General features: G+C 42.6%; 1 protein-coding gene across 1 annotated transcript in view; it reads right to left on the bottom strand.

The window, feature by feature from the left end:
* The window catches only part of LOC124595702 (juvenile hormone esterase-like), a 171,863-nt gene extending 158,380 nt beyond the window's left edge, over positions 1–13,483 (bottom strand). Inside the window, exon 1 of the mRNA XM_047134567.1 lies at positions 13,086–13,483. Within this exon, the coding sequence (XP_046990523.1) occupies positions 13,086–13,307 (222 nt within the window). The 5' untranslated portion in view covers positions 13,308–13,483. The remainder of the gene's footprint in view (positions 1–13,085) is intronic.
* Positions 13,484–16,064: the final 2,581 nt, after the last annotated feature.

Below are 16,064 nucleotides of genomic sequence, written 5' to 3'. Positions count from 1 at the left end.
ATGCACATAATTATAAGCCTATATCGGAAACGTCAGTCTGCTGTAGAATTATGAAACATGCTTCTAGAGAACGCGAATCTCCTCTACAAAAGCCAACATGGATTCCGGAGAGAGAGATCTTTGGAAGCACAGGTCTCTCTCTTCATTCATAACCTCCAGAGCACCTAGACTCTGACGCAAAGGTTCGTGCCGTATTCCTTGACTTCTAGAAGGCATTCGATATAGAGGGTCATTCCAAAAGAAATGCACACTATTTTTGTAAAAATACAGTTTTCATTCTGTATGTGTGAAAGTTTTACAGTGTGTAGATACATCCTTCCTGCTTGTTTTCAAACTTAGTCCAACCTGTTCCCACGAGTGGCGCTGTCACAGCATGTCTTCAAGATGGCTGCTACACTTGACGTTCTTCAGAAGCAACGTGCTGTCATAGAATTCCTGTGCTGTGAAAACGAGACAGTGGAAAACATCCACAAGAGGTTGAAAAAGGTGTATGGAGATGCTGCTGTCGATCGCAGTACAGTTAGTCGGTGGGCAAGCAGGTTACATGATGAAAGCGGGCACGGCAATATTGAGGATTGTCCTCGCAGTGGCAGGCCTCTCGTACTGCACACACTCCAGACAATGAAACACCCGCCTTACAGTCCTGACCTGACTCCATATGACTATCATCTCTTTGGAAAACTGAAAGATTCTCTTCGTGGAACAAGGTTTGAAGATGACGACTCCCTTGTGCACGCTGCCAAACAGTGGCACCAACAGGTTGGTCCAGAATTTTACCATGCGGGTATACAGGTGCTGGTTCCAAGATGGCGTAATGCAGTTGAGAGGGATAGAAATTAAGTGGAGAAATGAAAATATTGTTCCTAAAGGATATATCTATACTTTGTAAAACTTTCAAACATGTAGAATAAAAGATGGATTAAAAAAATAGTGTACATTTGTTTTGGAGTGACCCTCGTAGTTCTGAACTGTTATTTAGTGCGTTAGTGAACAAAGTACGAACTTTCCGAGTATTGGACGAGATTTGTTCCTTCAGTTCGTTATTCTACATTGAATGAAATCAACAGATCTAAAGGTAATTTCTGGACTGTCCTAAGGGAGTGTTACAGGGCCATTACTATTTACAATATACTGTATACAAATGATCTAGAGCAGTATTTGTCAATCACTGTGTCGCGACACTCTGGTGTGGCACGAATATATGTCATGTGTCGCGAGATTCTTAATGCAGATAAAATACCTAGAATATAAAACAAAATTCACCGTATCTTTTCTTGGAGCAACCCATCATTTTACGAGATTATATGCATGTAAACATGTATTATGTCATAACAATTATATATTTTTTGCGTTCGACTCTGAAACGAACGATCACTCATTCCATAAATAATCTTCACAAAAGAATCCCATTTTTGCGGCGTGCGGCATATGTGACCGTTTGTGGGAGCGGCCAGTGTTATCTTTGTCTCTTCGTCGGCATTTTCAGCTCCGTCAGTAAAAAATGTCGGTGAATACTCAAAGCGGATATCTGGAAATTCTGGATTATTCCTGTTTCAGTTCGCTGTACAGGGTGTTAGGAGCATAAAAGCAAACATTTTTAGTAGTGGCTAGGTCAGTCCGCTGAACAACATTACATCAGTATTTACTTCATTTGCAGACTAATAATAGTTGCTATAAGGAGTAGCATGTTTTTAGTTGGTTACCCAAAACGGATTGTCTGTAGTGACAGGTGTAGTCCACGTAGTGGTGCAGTCACGTCTGTGTAGAAAACATCCGGCAGTAAATTATATGATGTGTTTGTGGGAAGACTGTTAGGTGTAGAGAAAAAACAACCAACACAGTGAAGTGGGTACATATTAAGGTGGCAACGATCACAATATCTGCACTTACACCCCTAAATGACTGTGCATACAGGGCAGTAAGAAACAGTCTGAAAAGCTTGTAAGGATGTTGCAATATAGGTTTTGGTGAGAAATAACTGTTAATGAAAAAATCGATATGTAGCCCAGTTTCCGAGTCAATTAGCATTGAAGTTAGCCAACCAGGCTGTTGCGTGCCCAAATTCAAGAGGCCTGCCAGGTATAATAAATTGGCAGTTGTTCTCATAGTGTAGATGGCAGCGCACGAGACTGTTCAGCCCTTGGCTCGGGTTAGATTGTTTCTAACATCTCAAATCCAATTTTTGCATCGTTCGGCTTGGGGAAACCATACGATGGACACGTTTGGCGACACCGTATCTGGTGGGCTGCTTGAATTGGCGCGCGCAGGTGCTTGATTGGCTAACTTCAGTACTAATTAATTCGGGAATGGCGCAACGTGTAATTTCTCAGCAAAACCTACCCTTAGCCACCCTTACAAGCTTTTCAGACTGCTTTTGACGGCCCTGTATACGAGGGCCGACATCAACTTCTCAGTCGTTTTACCTTTTGGCAACAAGAATATTTTAACGTCCTTGTTTGGTAATCAGCCGTCGCGTGTCTTTTGTTTCGCTGCTCGGTAAAATTTTGAAATCTTTTCCGTAAATTTGTGCGATTGTTAGTTGCTAGCGTGCTCTTTTCATTATGAACAGATTTGTAACAAGGAAAAATAAAGCCTTAGATGTCGATAGCTCTTCTCATCTGAGGAGACTGGAAATGAATATATCAGTATTCTAAGGAGAACAGAAATTGATCCGTCTTCGTCATCTACTAGTCGGAAAAACGTAAATCCAGGCTCAAACGATGTCCAACATAATTGACACTAGAAAGAGGAATAAACACGTACAATTTTTGGATTTACGTGAACAGGTGTGGGTGGTAATCACACACATAGATGTTCGGTGTGTGGCACAGTGTTGTCAAGGAGTCAGTGGTACGTAACAAGCTGAAATGCATTTGGAACGAAACCACCACAGCGTCTTTCAGAAGCCGCGAGAGTACTTTCAGCGCCTGATAATTACAATCAAGTATTTTCTGCTACGATGGAGAAACGTTTAACGCTCTAAGATTTTTCTTTTGGCATCATTTAAAATTTCTGGAACGACGAACTTATTTTAGCGACACGTAAAGAAACTGTTGCCCTGTTGCCACTATGTTGAGGCCCGAAGCAGTTGAGCAGATTTCGAAAGTATCTCTGAGAAATGATAAAATTCATCGGCACGTTATGGATATGTCAGCTGATATTCAAAATAGTGCTACAGAAAACTTAAGAAACACGCAGTTTGCTTTACAGTTATTAGAAAACACTTACAATTACGGGAAAGCTCGATTATTATGTTTTGTGAGATTTCTTTTACGGATCAGAAATTATTGATCGATATCTGTTTTGTCGAGAACTGTGGACAACAACCGCTGGAGCTGAAGTAATTGCCGCTGTTGACAGTTTCTTTCAAGGTAATGGACTCGAGTGACGGACTGCATTGCTACATGTACTGATAGCCAAGGGCACCCATACTCAGATGTAAAGCGGGCCTCGCCCCCGCCCACCCCCGTCTCTAGCTCTCAGCGGAACGAAAAAAGATATAGTGTAGTCAGGTGCTTTTCTTTCAAGATAATGATTTAAAAGTCGATATAAAGCAGGTTTTTAAGAGGTTTGGAAGTGAAACTTTTTTATGGCTACTTACTAGTCGCCATCTGCCTTCCAAAATATTAAAAATACTCCATACCCACAAGTGTATCACTCCCTACCCCACTACAAACTATCGTTTGGGCTCCCTTTCTGATGACGCTGCTGCAGTGACAGCAAATGTAAAGCGGTTTCTAATTTTCGTGCTCTGAATAAAACCGCGTCAGTAATAACTACTCACTGCTTTTTACGTACAGAGGCTTCAGTGGTGCGGACGACGGACGGAAATCGTTTGGATGAAGTCATTCAAACCGTTGTTCCGATGGTCAGTTATGCACAAACTTGTCCTGCAAAATCGCGAGTGTTTGAGAAACTCTGAAAAGAAACGGGTGCAGATCATAAAAGATTGTTATCCCACAGCAAAATCCATTGGCTTTCCATAGGAAAAATACGTACGAGAATTCTAGAACTTACAGACGAACTACTGGCATTTTTCTGAAACTAGTGATAGTAATAAGTTTCATTACTGTGAATGTCTTAAAAAGCCAGAATGGTGTGCTCAGCTGGCGTATCTTCCCGTATTTTCAACAACCTTAATGCTTTGAATTCAAGTATGCGGGGACAGTATGAAAAGATATCATCACGTGTTAAGATCAGCGCATTTTCGAGGAAACTCGTCTATTGGATCTCGGCCGTAGGAGAGAACGATGTAACTGCTTTTGCAACTACCTATCGCATCAGTTGAGCGGAATACAGAAGGAAAAATCAGATAAAGGAACACATAAAAGGGCACCTATTACAGTTGCAAGAAAGGATATCCAAATACTTTCTCTCGGTCTCGGCTACTGGCTGGGAGTGATTGTTTGCACCTGACGACGATAAAGTATCCAACCCAGAATTAAACAGCTCCGCAAAAGAGAAACTTATCGAAGTATCATCGAATACAACCCTAAGATCGAAATTTAAAGAAAATGCTCCCGATGTTTTTTGGATCTCATTCAAAATAGATATCTGGATATCACGAATAAAGCAGTATCTCTTTTACTGCCTTTACCGACGTCCCACTTGTGCGAGTCTGGATTCTTTACATTGAAGAATATAAAATGTGAGCACAGACATCGCCTCCTTGATGTGGACGGCGAGATTAGAGAATGTCTGTCAATAGTCCGTGCCGCATAGACCTATTTTGCAAAAATCACCAGGGACAAGTATCACACCAGTTTTAAGTTTTATTTCTTTTTATATCTGTTATGTTCCTGTTTAAGCCTCGAGCTGGCGCGCCTATGTATAAAATGAGCCAACCACAAATAGCATTGTCTTGTACCGCTCCATCGTTCTTTTACATTTGCAAGCCTGTACCAATTCCTTCATTATTCCATCAGCTAACACTGTGATAAGTTATGCTGTTATACGTCCAAGTGAGCAACAGTAAAATAAAATAAACAGCGAGCTATGTGAGAAAAAATTTATGATCCGTGCAGGAAAATGACCGAGATTCCGAGCTACAAGCAGTCCCACAATGAGACAGTTGTTTACGAGATAATTAGCAGTCGAATAAGGGGTTGGCTGGGACCTGATGTAATGGGAATGCTTCGAGTTAAGTTTATTTTATTGTTGTTTAATTAAATTAAGATTAAACTGTTATTTTGCTCATACATGTTTACAAAGTACAAAGTACACCGCGTGCCCGGCCGTGTTATAAAATATGGCGCGGTCAATCTAGAGTTAATAGTAATAAGTTTCTTATCTGTTTATATGCTTCTATTCAAATATCTTACGTAATCACTTTGTGAAATTTGTGTCTCTTAGTCGTCCCTAACAAATGGTTGAAATGGCTCTGAGCACTATGGGACTTAACATCCATGGTCATCAGTCCCCTAGAACTTAGAACTACTTAAACCTAACTAACCTAAGGACATCACACAACACCCAGTCATCACGAGGCAGAGAAAATCCATGACCCCGCCGGGAATCGAACCCGGGCGCGGGAAGCGAGAACGCTACCGCACGACCACGAGCTGCGGACTCGTCCCTAACAAAGTATGTGTTCTTTGTACTTTACGTATGTGCTTTTTTTATGATCCTGCTTAAAAGTAATAGTTTCTTTTATTGCTTACCTTGTGTGTATGTTCATATGTTCCTATTCAAAAGTCTCTTAAAATATGTGTCTCATAGTCGTTCAATAATAAAAAATAAATTGTATGTCCTTTATGTGTTTGCGCCTGCCGATGTGGCCGCGCGGTTGTAGGCGCTTCGGTCTGGAACCGCGCGACCGCTGCGGACGCAGGTTCGAATCCTGCCTCGGGCATGGATGCGTGTGATGACCTTAGGTTAGTTAGTTTTAAGTAGTTCTAAGTTCTAGGGGACTGATGACCTCACATGTTACATATGTTAAGTCCCATAGTGCTCAGAGCCATTTGAACCATTTATGTGTTTGCTTTTTTGCATCTAGGAAAAATATCGCATGAAGGGGTATCGCGAAAGTTTAAAACATAACTTTGATTTCCCCCAAAGGAAAAAAGACTGAGAAACGCGGATTTAGAGGATATCAAATACAACTGACATACTGCGCCTAACTTGGCGAAAAGACACACACTTCATCCCCGAAAGAAGTGACTTAGAAAACACTTGTTCCGCCGATGTTTGAATACTGTTCATCAGTTTGGGATCCTTAACAAGTAGAATTAATAAAGCATATAGAGAAGATCCAACGGACAGCAGCCTATTTTGTTACAGGATCGTTCAATAAAGCTGTCGTCACACGGGACGAATCAACACTCTAAGAGCTCTGTGACATCACTTCCTGCTATTTTGCATTGAGGAGCCATTTCGTCACTGAAACATGAAGTACAAAATAAGCTCTGCAGTGTTTCGGCAACGTGCCACGTAAAATACACCAAAAAGAAAAAAAGTATAAAGCCAGACGACATATTGCAGTTGTTATGTCCAGTTCGGTGGATTTTATGTTATACCTTACACTCTAAGAATATTTGCTGTTTCTAACCACCAACACGCTAAATGTCTTGAGAATGAATCGTTATTGACACGATTTGTTACAATAAAATGACGTGGAACGTCATATTGGTGATTAAAGGTTTTTCGTGTTTAGTTATTTTCGCGTTATAAGCCGCGTGTTATGAAAGTAAGCCTTTTTACGGCAATGGCACATTGAAGAGTCATGAAAACGGTCGTTCTTGTTAGGATTTGTTATAATTAAATGTCAGTAAACAACATTTCGGCGATTAAAGCCTTTAGAAGACCATAAAATAAAATAAAAAGGGTTAGTGACTGCGGAGCTACCACATAGTGTAGTTAGTAGCTGTGCCACGTTATGGAACAGGGTAGACTGCTAGATGGTTCGCGTCCTGCTGTATACAATTTTTTCCCGCCTTTATGTTTTGTAAAAGGTAGTAGGACTTTCTTTCGAAATTAATAGACACAGTTTTACATAATACAGGGTGTACATAAAGTACAGGAACACTTTCAATTATTTATTGCACAAGAACTAAATATTGTACAGATGTCATACATACTGCATTTTGAAGAGAAACTCTGAAAGTTTTTTTTCTTTTTTTTTTTACAAACATTCGATATGCAAACCATAAGTGACGCGGCAGACGTCAATACGGTAATTGAATTCTTGCCGTAGCCATCCCAGCATGGCATTGTCGACTGTGGCAGTTGCTTCCCGTATTCTCTCCTGGAGCTCTGCTAGATCACCTGGTAGAGGCGGTACATACACCAGATCTTTAATGTGTCCTCACAGAAGAAAGTCACATGGAGTGAGATCTGGTGATCGGGGAGGCCACTTCATGAACCAGCGCCATGTTTGCGACTAGCGCTGACTATCGGCAAATTACCAAAGTGTGCTTGTGGCGGTATATATGAAAAAAAAAACTAACAGGGTTACCCTTCAAAATGACATATGTATGATATCTATACAATGTTTGGTTCTTGTGCAATAAATAATTCAAAGTGTTCCCGGACATTATGTACACCCTGTAATTGATGTTATGTAAGTATAGGTGTTATCTAAATATAAGTGTCTTATTACTTGTTCAAAGATATTTAAATTTTTGTTTATACATGAATGGCTGTACGATACATGAATGCCATTCTCCGACCGATAGTGCAACCATATCGGCAGCATATTGGCGAGGCATTCGTTTTCATGGACGACAATTCGCGCCCCCATCGTGCACATCTTGTGAATGACTTCCTTCGGGATAACGACATAGGCTCGACTAGAGTGACCAGGATGTTCTCCAGACGTGAACCGTATGGAACATGCCTTGGATAGATTGAAAAGGGCTGTTTATGGACGACGTGACCCACCAACCACTCTGTGGGATCTACGCCGAACCGCCATTGAGGAGTGGGATAATCTGTACCAACAGTGACGTGAAGAACTTGTGTGATAGTATGCCACGACGAATACAGGCAAGCATCAATGCAAGTGGACGTGGTACTGGGTACTACAGGTACCAGTGTGTACAGCAAACTGTATCGCCACCTCTGAAGGTCTCCCTGTATGGTGGTACAACACGCAATGTGTAGTTTTCATGAGCAATAAAAAGGGTGGAAATTATGTTTATGTTGATCTATATTCCAAATTTCTGAACAGACTCCAGAACTCTCGGAACAAAGGTGATGCAAAACTTTTTTTGATGTGTGTATATTCCACAACCAGAGAAACATGAGCAGCATATAAACACGGGGAGAAATGTGCGTTTTTATAAAGCTACTTTAGGAGTTTGACCTGTGCCCATTTTTCGTGAATAAACGGTGTGGTTTGCGAGCGAAATAAAGCCAAAGGCTGCCACTGGAAAGCGCTGAGAACGCAAAATCACGTTAAACAGTTCTTCCCATGTGCTGACGGCGCTGTGTCTCACGCCGTTGGATATGCCGTCTGCGAGCACCTCATAAGTGTAAGAGTGCTACAGAGATGTTCTGCTAACTTCAGTGGCAGTCACCACAAAGGAGAGGGCTTGTGTATCACAGAGAAGGCTACTGTTGAAATTCTGTAAGCGTATATTCGAAGAAGCGTTGAGCAACATATTACTTCTTCTCATATATGTCTGTCGAAATGATCATGGTGAAAAAAAAACCAGAGAAATTAGAGTTAATACTGAAATTTATTGATAGTCGTTCTTCTCACATACCATTCACGAATGGAACTGAGAAAGGGGAATATGATACAGGTACATGAGAACATCTCGACACAGCCTGATCTACGTTGTGATTAGTGTTGGATATTGAAAATCTAACGCTGTGCCATTCAGCAGGTGAGAATATGCACGCTGTCCTTTATGAATGGGTTAAATACCAAGCCATGAATAAAAATATTACGAAACTGCATCATAACGTGATCGGAAAAATAAAGGGTGTATCAAAAAGAATCATTCGATTTGGCACGTCTATATTTCGGAAACTAATAAACATGTACAATGAACTTTGTTTTATGATGAACGGGACACCCAAAAAGTTGGTTTTTCATACCTTTTCATAGGTGTTCAATAAGCCCCCCTTGAGATGCACGGCGTATGACAATGCAGTATTCAGATTGTTCCCACGCTGCAGCGGGCATGTCTTGAGTTACGGCTTCCACAGCTGCTGTCATGCGATGCCTCAGTTCATTCATTGTTTTGGTAATGGAGGCACATAAACACTTTTATAAACCGCCACAAGAAATAATCACATACAGTCAGGTCCGGTGACCTTGGAGGCCATTAATATAAGGCTGAATCATTTGGTCCAGTGTAACCGATCCATCGTTCAATAATCCTTTGATTTAAAAATTCCCGCACTTCCAGATGCCAGTGCAGCAGGGCCCCGTCCTGTTGGTAAATGAAATCGCTCAAATCAGTCCCCAGCTGTGGGAAAAGAAAGTTCTCAAGCACATCAAGATAATTGCTTCCTGTAACAGTGTTCTCGGCAAAGAAAACTGGACCATACACCTTTTCGCATGAAACTGCACAAAACACATCAAATTTTGGAGAGTCCCTCGAAAGTTGTACAATTTCATGTGGTTGTTCCGTACCCCCTATTCTTACATTATGACGGTTCACCTTTCCATTTAAATGGAATGTCAACTTGTCACTAAATACTAAGCGTGGAAGAAAACTGTCATCCTCGATCTTGCCAAGAACGAAATTACAGAACTCCACACGTTGTTGTTTGTCACCTTCACGAAGAGCTTGCAATAGCTGAATTTTGTATGATTTCATGTGTAAACGTCGACGCAGCAAATGCCAGACGCACATCAAGGCATGTTAAGCTGTCGAGCTGTACGGCGAACGGATTTCTGCGAACTCCTAGTGAAACCATAGCGGATGTGTTCGACGTCTGTGTCAGCCACTCGGTGACGGCCCGGCGATTTGCCTTTTACACAAAAAACATGTTTCTCGGAATTGTTCATACCATCGTCGAATGCTCTGTGCTGTATAGGGATTTACGCCATGCCTAGTACGACAGTCACACTGAACAGTTATTACTGACCTAAACTGTGCAAAATGTAGAACAAAAAATTCTTTCACTTGACCCGAAACTATTTTTACTAGAACTGAAGTGGGCGCACACTGATGCTACGTAGCGGGACCCACGTAAAACTCGAGAGTTTGCGCTTTCCAACAGTACATTGTTCACGCAAATATCTCAAATAGCGTAATAGTTATGATTTTTAAAAATAAGACGATTCTTTTTGATACACCCTATTGTGAGGGCACACAACGGTTGAACCTAAAATCAGTAAATGAAACGAAAACAGGATTGCAAAAACAGTGCTAAGCACCAATTCAAACGAATCAGAGTTTCTGGAGTATTCTGGCTGGCCGAGAAATCGTTTAGTGGCGTATGTCGTTTAATGAACGACTTCAAGGCGAGGTTTGTTTACAATGAAAAGCAAATAGTGTTAATAATACTCTGGCCCTTGTTCGCAACAATACACAGTCGACCATACTACAGAACATGTAAATAAAACTGTTGTGCCAGTTCCTAACACGTAAAATGTGGTTTAATGAAATACCCTATTGGGCCGAAAATAAGCCGCCACCGCATGTAAGGCGCATCCCTAAATATCGAGGAAGAAATAAAAAGAAAAGATTTTGCGTGCAAATTAGGCGCACACTGTTTGAAAGGAGAAAAATTACCAAAAATTTATTTGTAAGACATACGTATGTACTATAAACATCACAATACACTGGCAATATATTTTATTTATTCTCATCGTATCAGTACTGGTATTCACTTCATCACTCTCAATCTTATTTTCTTCATTCTCTTCCCACACTATGTCGTCTTCAGCCATCCAGCGCATTCTATATGCAGCAGTTCTTGAACCCCTCGATGATGGATGGTGAAGGTACTGAGGACCATGGAGCAAGAATCCACTCACACAAACGAGTGACTGGCGTCTTCTTAATCTTACCAGACGGTCTAAACACATGGTGTTCTTCCAGAAGCCAGCCTGAATACATTCTTCGGAGGTTGTTCTTCAAACTAAATTACTCGGAGGTTGTTCTTGAGTGGTTTGCTTATGGCCACATCTAGTGCCCGTCTTGTGTGCTGCAAGTTTATTTTTTACTTCAGCAGTTAGGTGTCCCTTAAAAGTATTCGAAAAGCATTCAGCACTAGCAAACAGTATTCCAGGTCTGCAATTTCAAACAGGGGACAACCAGTCGACTATCAGTTGCGTAGTCCTCTAGCCCTTTCCTTGGCAGCGAATCATTAAGTCCATAGGAAAGTTTTCTTTGGGCATCGTTTTTCTCTTCAAAGTGACGTAAATTTTCTCCCATTGGCTGTAACAGCTAACATCACAGTTATTCCTTTTTTTCATTCCCGTTCCTTTAGTGAGATAGTTTTTGCCCTTTCATGTCCACTGACGTATTGCTCTTCATGTCAAAAAATACTAGCGTTTCGTCAGCATTGCCAATCTGATGAAAAGGGTATGAGTGACACTTTCGCAACTGGATGACGTGACGCTGGAAGTTGACAAGCTCGTCGATATCTGCTGGCACCCTCTGTAAAGCTTCGTCGGAAAGCAAGGTCATTTCTCCGCATAAATCGACGACACCAACTAATAATAATCTCAATTTGATGTCAATGATCTTTCATTTTCAATGTTTTAAAAATACTTCACAATCATGCGCACTTATTCTATATAGTGTTATTATTTTCTGCTCCTTTCAGCCAACAGTTAACCCTAACTGGTATCATACGATTTTGTAAAGTAACTGGTATCATAGTGTCTGTCAGACTCTCTAAGTTAACTGTTCATTTATACAATATTGTCTTAACTTATTAGTTCTTTACTGACCTCAGCTAGTTACAGGATACTGACGTCGTCTTTGGAATTCCTGGCGCCCCTAGCTCGATCTGTCGTGTGATGTCCCTTTGGTTTGTGACCACTAAGATTTTTGCTGGAAGTTGTTGATGGGGACGGGGCATGTTGTGGCGTGGCCAGTTGGGGAGTGGCCAGTGGGTAGCAGAGCGTGGTTCCGATCCACGGACCTCTGGGTTATGGGCCCAGCACGCTTCCACTTACCACTCCCCAACTCGCCACGCCACAACACGCCCCGTCCCCCCCCCCCCCCCCAACAAACTCGAGCACAGATCTTAAAAGGCTTCTAACCAGAGGAATACCACACGACAGATCAAGCTAGTGGCGCCAGAAATTCAGAAGACGATGCGAGCAACTCCGCCGCGGCTGAGATATATTTTCAAACTTATGAAAGCGAAATAACATAGAAAAATATTAATAATTAAGAAGAAAATAAGGAAAATACGCAAGTGATGTTCCAACAAAGCGGACTTTCCCTTGTTCTCGGAAATTTTGAGATAAAACTTTTAATTATTAACCATATGGTATGCCAATATTTCTTAAACGAGCAAGGTTGAGAAACAGAGACGAAATTGCTGGAAATGTTTTAGAGGCCAGAGCGGAGACATTACAGTTAAGTACCGGGTCCTGTTGTCTGTCATACACACACACTCTTTAACCCACATTTCATCGGTTATCTTGGTGGGTACATCCGAAATTTATATCGATCGCGGAAAGGCAAAAGCATTTAATCCCTACACATAGTATATACAGCCTGGAGAGTAACATTCCCGACAGTTCAAATTCTGTTCAAAATGCTTGACAGTGCCGGTACGGCAAACACACCTCATTTTTTTCCTTTCTGCCATGTGGTCTGGTTTCCCGGATAGAAGAGCTGTCGCTATGAACAAAGTCCTTTTCTTATATTACGGTGAAAAATAATACGTTCGGTTCCACCCATTGGTAAAGGTTTATCTGTGGCTGTGTACAAGTAAGGCTATAAAAGCTTTCAGTTCAAGAATATGTCAGTGTTGGACACTTTGTTTCTAACCAAAGGCATTAGCCCAAGTCACAGGCCAGGGATCTGCAACACTATTTAAGGTCAGTCTTGTTCTGACATTATTTGGTGGCTGTGCTTTTCTCCATTTGAAGCAGTTTCTCCTACTATACAAGTAGGAATAGCAGCGATCTGACCATTTTCGTTTTGCGCCTTTTGGATACGTACCTTGAAACGTAGGTGGCCGAGGGGCGGCTTGGCATAGGGGATGGCGAAATAGGCGAGGCAGCAGGCGAGCCTGACGGGCGCGACGCGGCCCCCGTGCCGCAGCGCCACCACGCCGTCGTCGCCTCCTCCGCCCCCGCTGCCGCCCACCGCCTCCGGAGCCGCTCTCGCGCTCGCAGCCACCACCAGCAGCAGCAGCAGCCGCCACAACGTTCTCGATCCCATTTTTCACACACACTGGCCGCTCTCGCCATTTTCATGCATCCGCTAGCCGCGCAGGAAGCGTTGTGCTCCGGTGCCTCCGTTTTTTATTGTTCCATCACCGGAACATCACTTGGCTCGTATGTCCTCTATACAGACACCCATTAAACCCAGCTGGCAATGACTAGCTAATGACCAAATACATAAACTCTCACTTGGCGACAGAATATCCGGAACGAATCCTCTTCTACTTTTTATATTTTTACGTTTACCCTGCAATGTACCACTTGCTTTCTTCTTAGCTCAATATTCGTTCATCCTGGCGCAAGGAAGATTTTTTTTTTGCATCCATACGTCCCTGGCGACCTCCTACGTATATACCAATGGAAAAACAATAATAAATGAAATTTCCGGAATACCTTTGTCTAGGCAACATAGTTAAGGTTAATGTAAGCGAAACATAAACCATTGCAAACGTGACATACTGGTACATTACTACATTAATAACCAGTGTAACCGCCATAATGTTGAATGTAAGCATGCAAACGTCCATGCACTGTGTTGTACACATGTCGGATGGAGATGCAGTTCCCTCTCTCTTGTATGTGGTCGGTCAATACAGATACGGTTAATGCTGGGTGCGGATGACGCTGGAGTTGTAGTCCGATGATGTCCCACGAGTGCTCTACTGCAGACAGATCTATTGATCGAGTAGGCCAAGGCAAAACGTCGACACTCTGTAAGCATGTTGGATTACAACAGCGGTATGTTGCTGGAAAAGAACCCCTGGAATGCTGTTCATGAATGTCATCACAACAGATCGAATCACCAGACTGACGTACAATTTTGCAGTCAAGGTGCGAGAGAGAACCACGGGAGTGCTCCTGCTGTCATACGAAATCCCACCCCAGACCATAGCTGTAGGTGTAGGTCCAGTGATCTAGCACACAGAGGTTGGTTACAGGCCCTCAACTGCCCTCCTAATCAGCACACAGCCTTCACTGGCACTGAGGCACAACTAACTTTCACCAAAAAATAGAATTCCACTCTGCCCTCCAATGAGCTCTCGCTTGACGCTGCTGAAGGCTGAAGTCGCAAATGACGATGGTTTGGGGTCAGTGGAATGCACCCTATAGTGCGTCTGGCCCGGAGCTGTCCTTGAAATAACCGATCTGTAACGGTTTGTTGTGTCGCTGTGATGCCAACTGCTGCTCAAATTCCTGCTGCAGGTGCAATACGATGCACCAGGGAGACACTCTGAACACGATCGTAGTGCCGTCTGGACGTGATCACCGCTGCTACCAGTCATATAGAGTAGCTACATTCCTGCCAAGTCTTTCCAGTTTCTCGTAGTCCTATTACACAACGTCTTTCAAACTCAGTGAGGTGTTGATAACGGCGTCTTTGTCGCCTCAAAGGTAACTAAAGCTCACAATCGTTGTAACGTTTATTTAAAGCACACCTGATTTCCATCCTCATAATGGCGCTGCTACAGCCAGTCTTATGCGACTGGCACGAAATTTCAATAGACATAGTCTTTCAGATGTAGAAACACACCTACCAACTTTCGTTTATGTCGCACAACTTCTTATTCATGCGATTTTTTCCCGCCAGTGTAGATTTGCAGTCTCTTTTTATCGCATTCATTTCACATTTATTCTGGAGCACAATGGTTTAGCCGTTTTTAAATGAATGATATCGGAAGTTCTAAAAAGAGTTTTTGATTTTAGACATGAATCTTATGCTGCTCGGCAGGAGGTTCTAGGTGCTTCAGTCCAGAACCGCGCTGCTGCTGTGGTCGCAGGTTCGAATCCTGCCTCGGGCATGGATGTGTGTGATGTCCTTAGGTTATTTAGGTTTAAGTAGTTCTAAGTCTAGGGGACTGATGACCTCAGATGTTGAGTCCCATAGCGCTTAGAGCCATTTGAAACATTTTTATGCTGTTCATCGTAACTGAGAGACCATTGAACTTATTAAGGTAAAGATAAGGTAAAGTTCCGTGTACTGGCCCTAAACAGTTCAATGGGGCCCGAGCAAACACCTTACCATCTTCTGCCAACGGCGTCATCCGATATGGTGTAGAGGCGCCAAGCACACCGCTCTCCCGCTCATTGTCGGTTTTTTTTTACCTTGGAATCGCTACTAACCGGTCGAGTGGCTCCGTTGCTGCCCTCATAAGTCTGAGTGCACCAAATACCAGCCATCCCACCGACGAAAAATCCCTGGCAATACTGGGAATCGAACCTGGGGTTCCCTACAACCAGTCAGCCAAGCTGACAACTCAGCTACAGAGGCGGACAAAGAACTTACCTGTAAAGTGCAAGAATCAGTGTCTCGTGGTGGTAACATTGAATAAAACTCCTCGGTTTTCCAACTGCGTCTACATCTACATCTACGTGATTACTCTGCTATTCACAATAAAGTGCCTGGCAGAGGGTTCAATGAACCACCTTCATGCTGTCAAGTGATTAAAATTACACAATCTTTCGGACAAGCACTCTTTGGCTATTGTCAAGTGGTATGACTGCCAGTGGCCCGTTCACACACTCCTTACATACACGAGCTGCCGAATGTGACTCACTGGCGCTTGTGGCATCATCGCATATGGGCATACATTGTCTCGGCGTTTGATGTGCCCACTTCAGCCACGCGCGATCGCTGTATCCCACGCCTTGCTGAGTTGCAAGGACCTCGTCTCTGTCTAGGATGTTATCCATCATTTTCATTTCAATAGCTTCTTTACTTACACAATTCCAGAAGCCGTTAGTGCGAGCCACGACG

This window comes from Schistocerca americana, chromosome 2 (assembly GCF_021461395.2).
Source record: "Schistocerca americana isolate TAMUIC-IGC-003095 chromosome 2, iqSchAmer2.1, whole genome shotgun sequence".
NCBI classification, from domain to species: domain Eukaryota; kingdom Metazoa; phylum Arthropoda; class Insecta; order Orthoptera; family Acrididae; genus Schistocerca; species Schistocerca americana.
The sequence above is the reverse complement of the archived record's forward strand: the minus strand, read 5'-3'. Positions and strand labels throughout refer to the sequence as shown.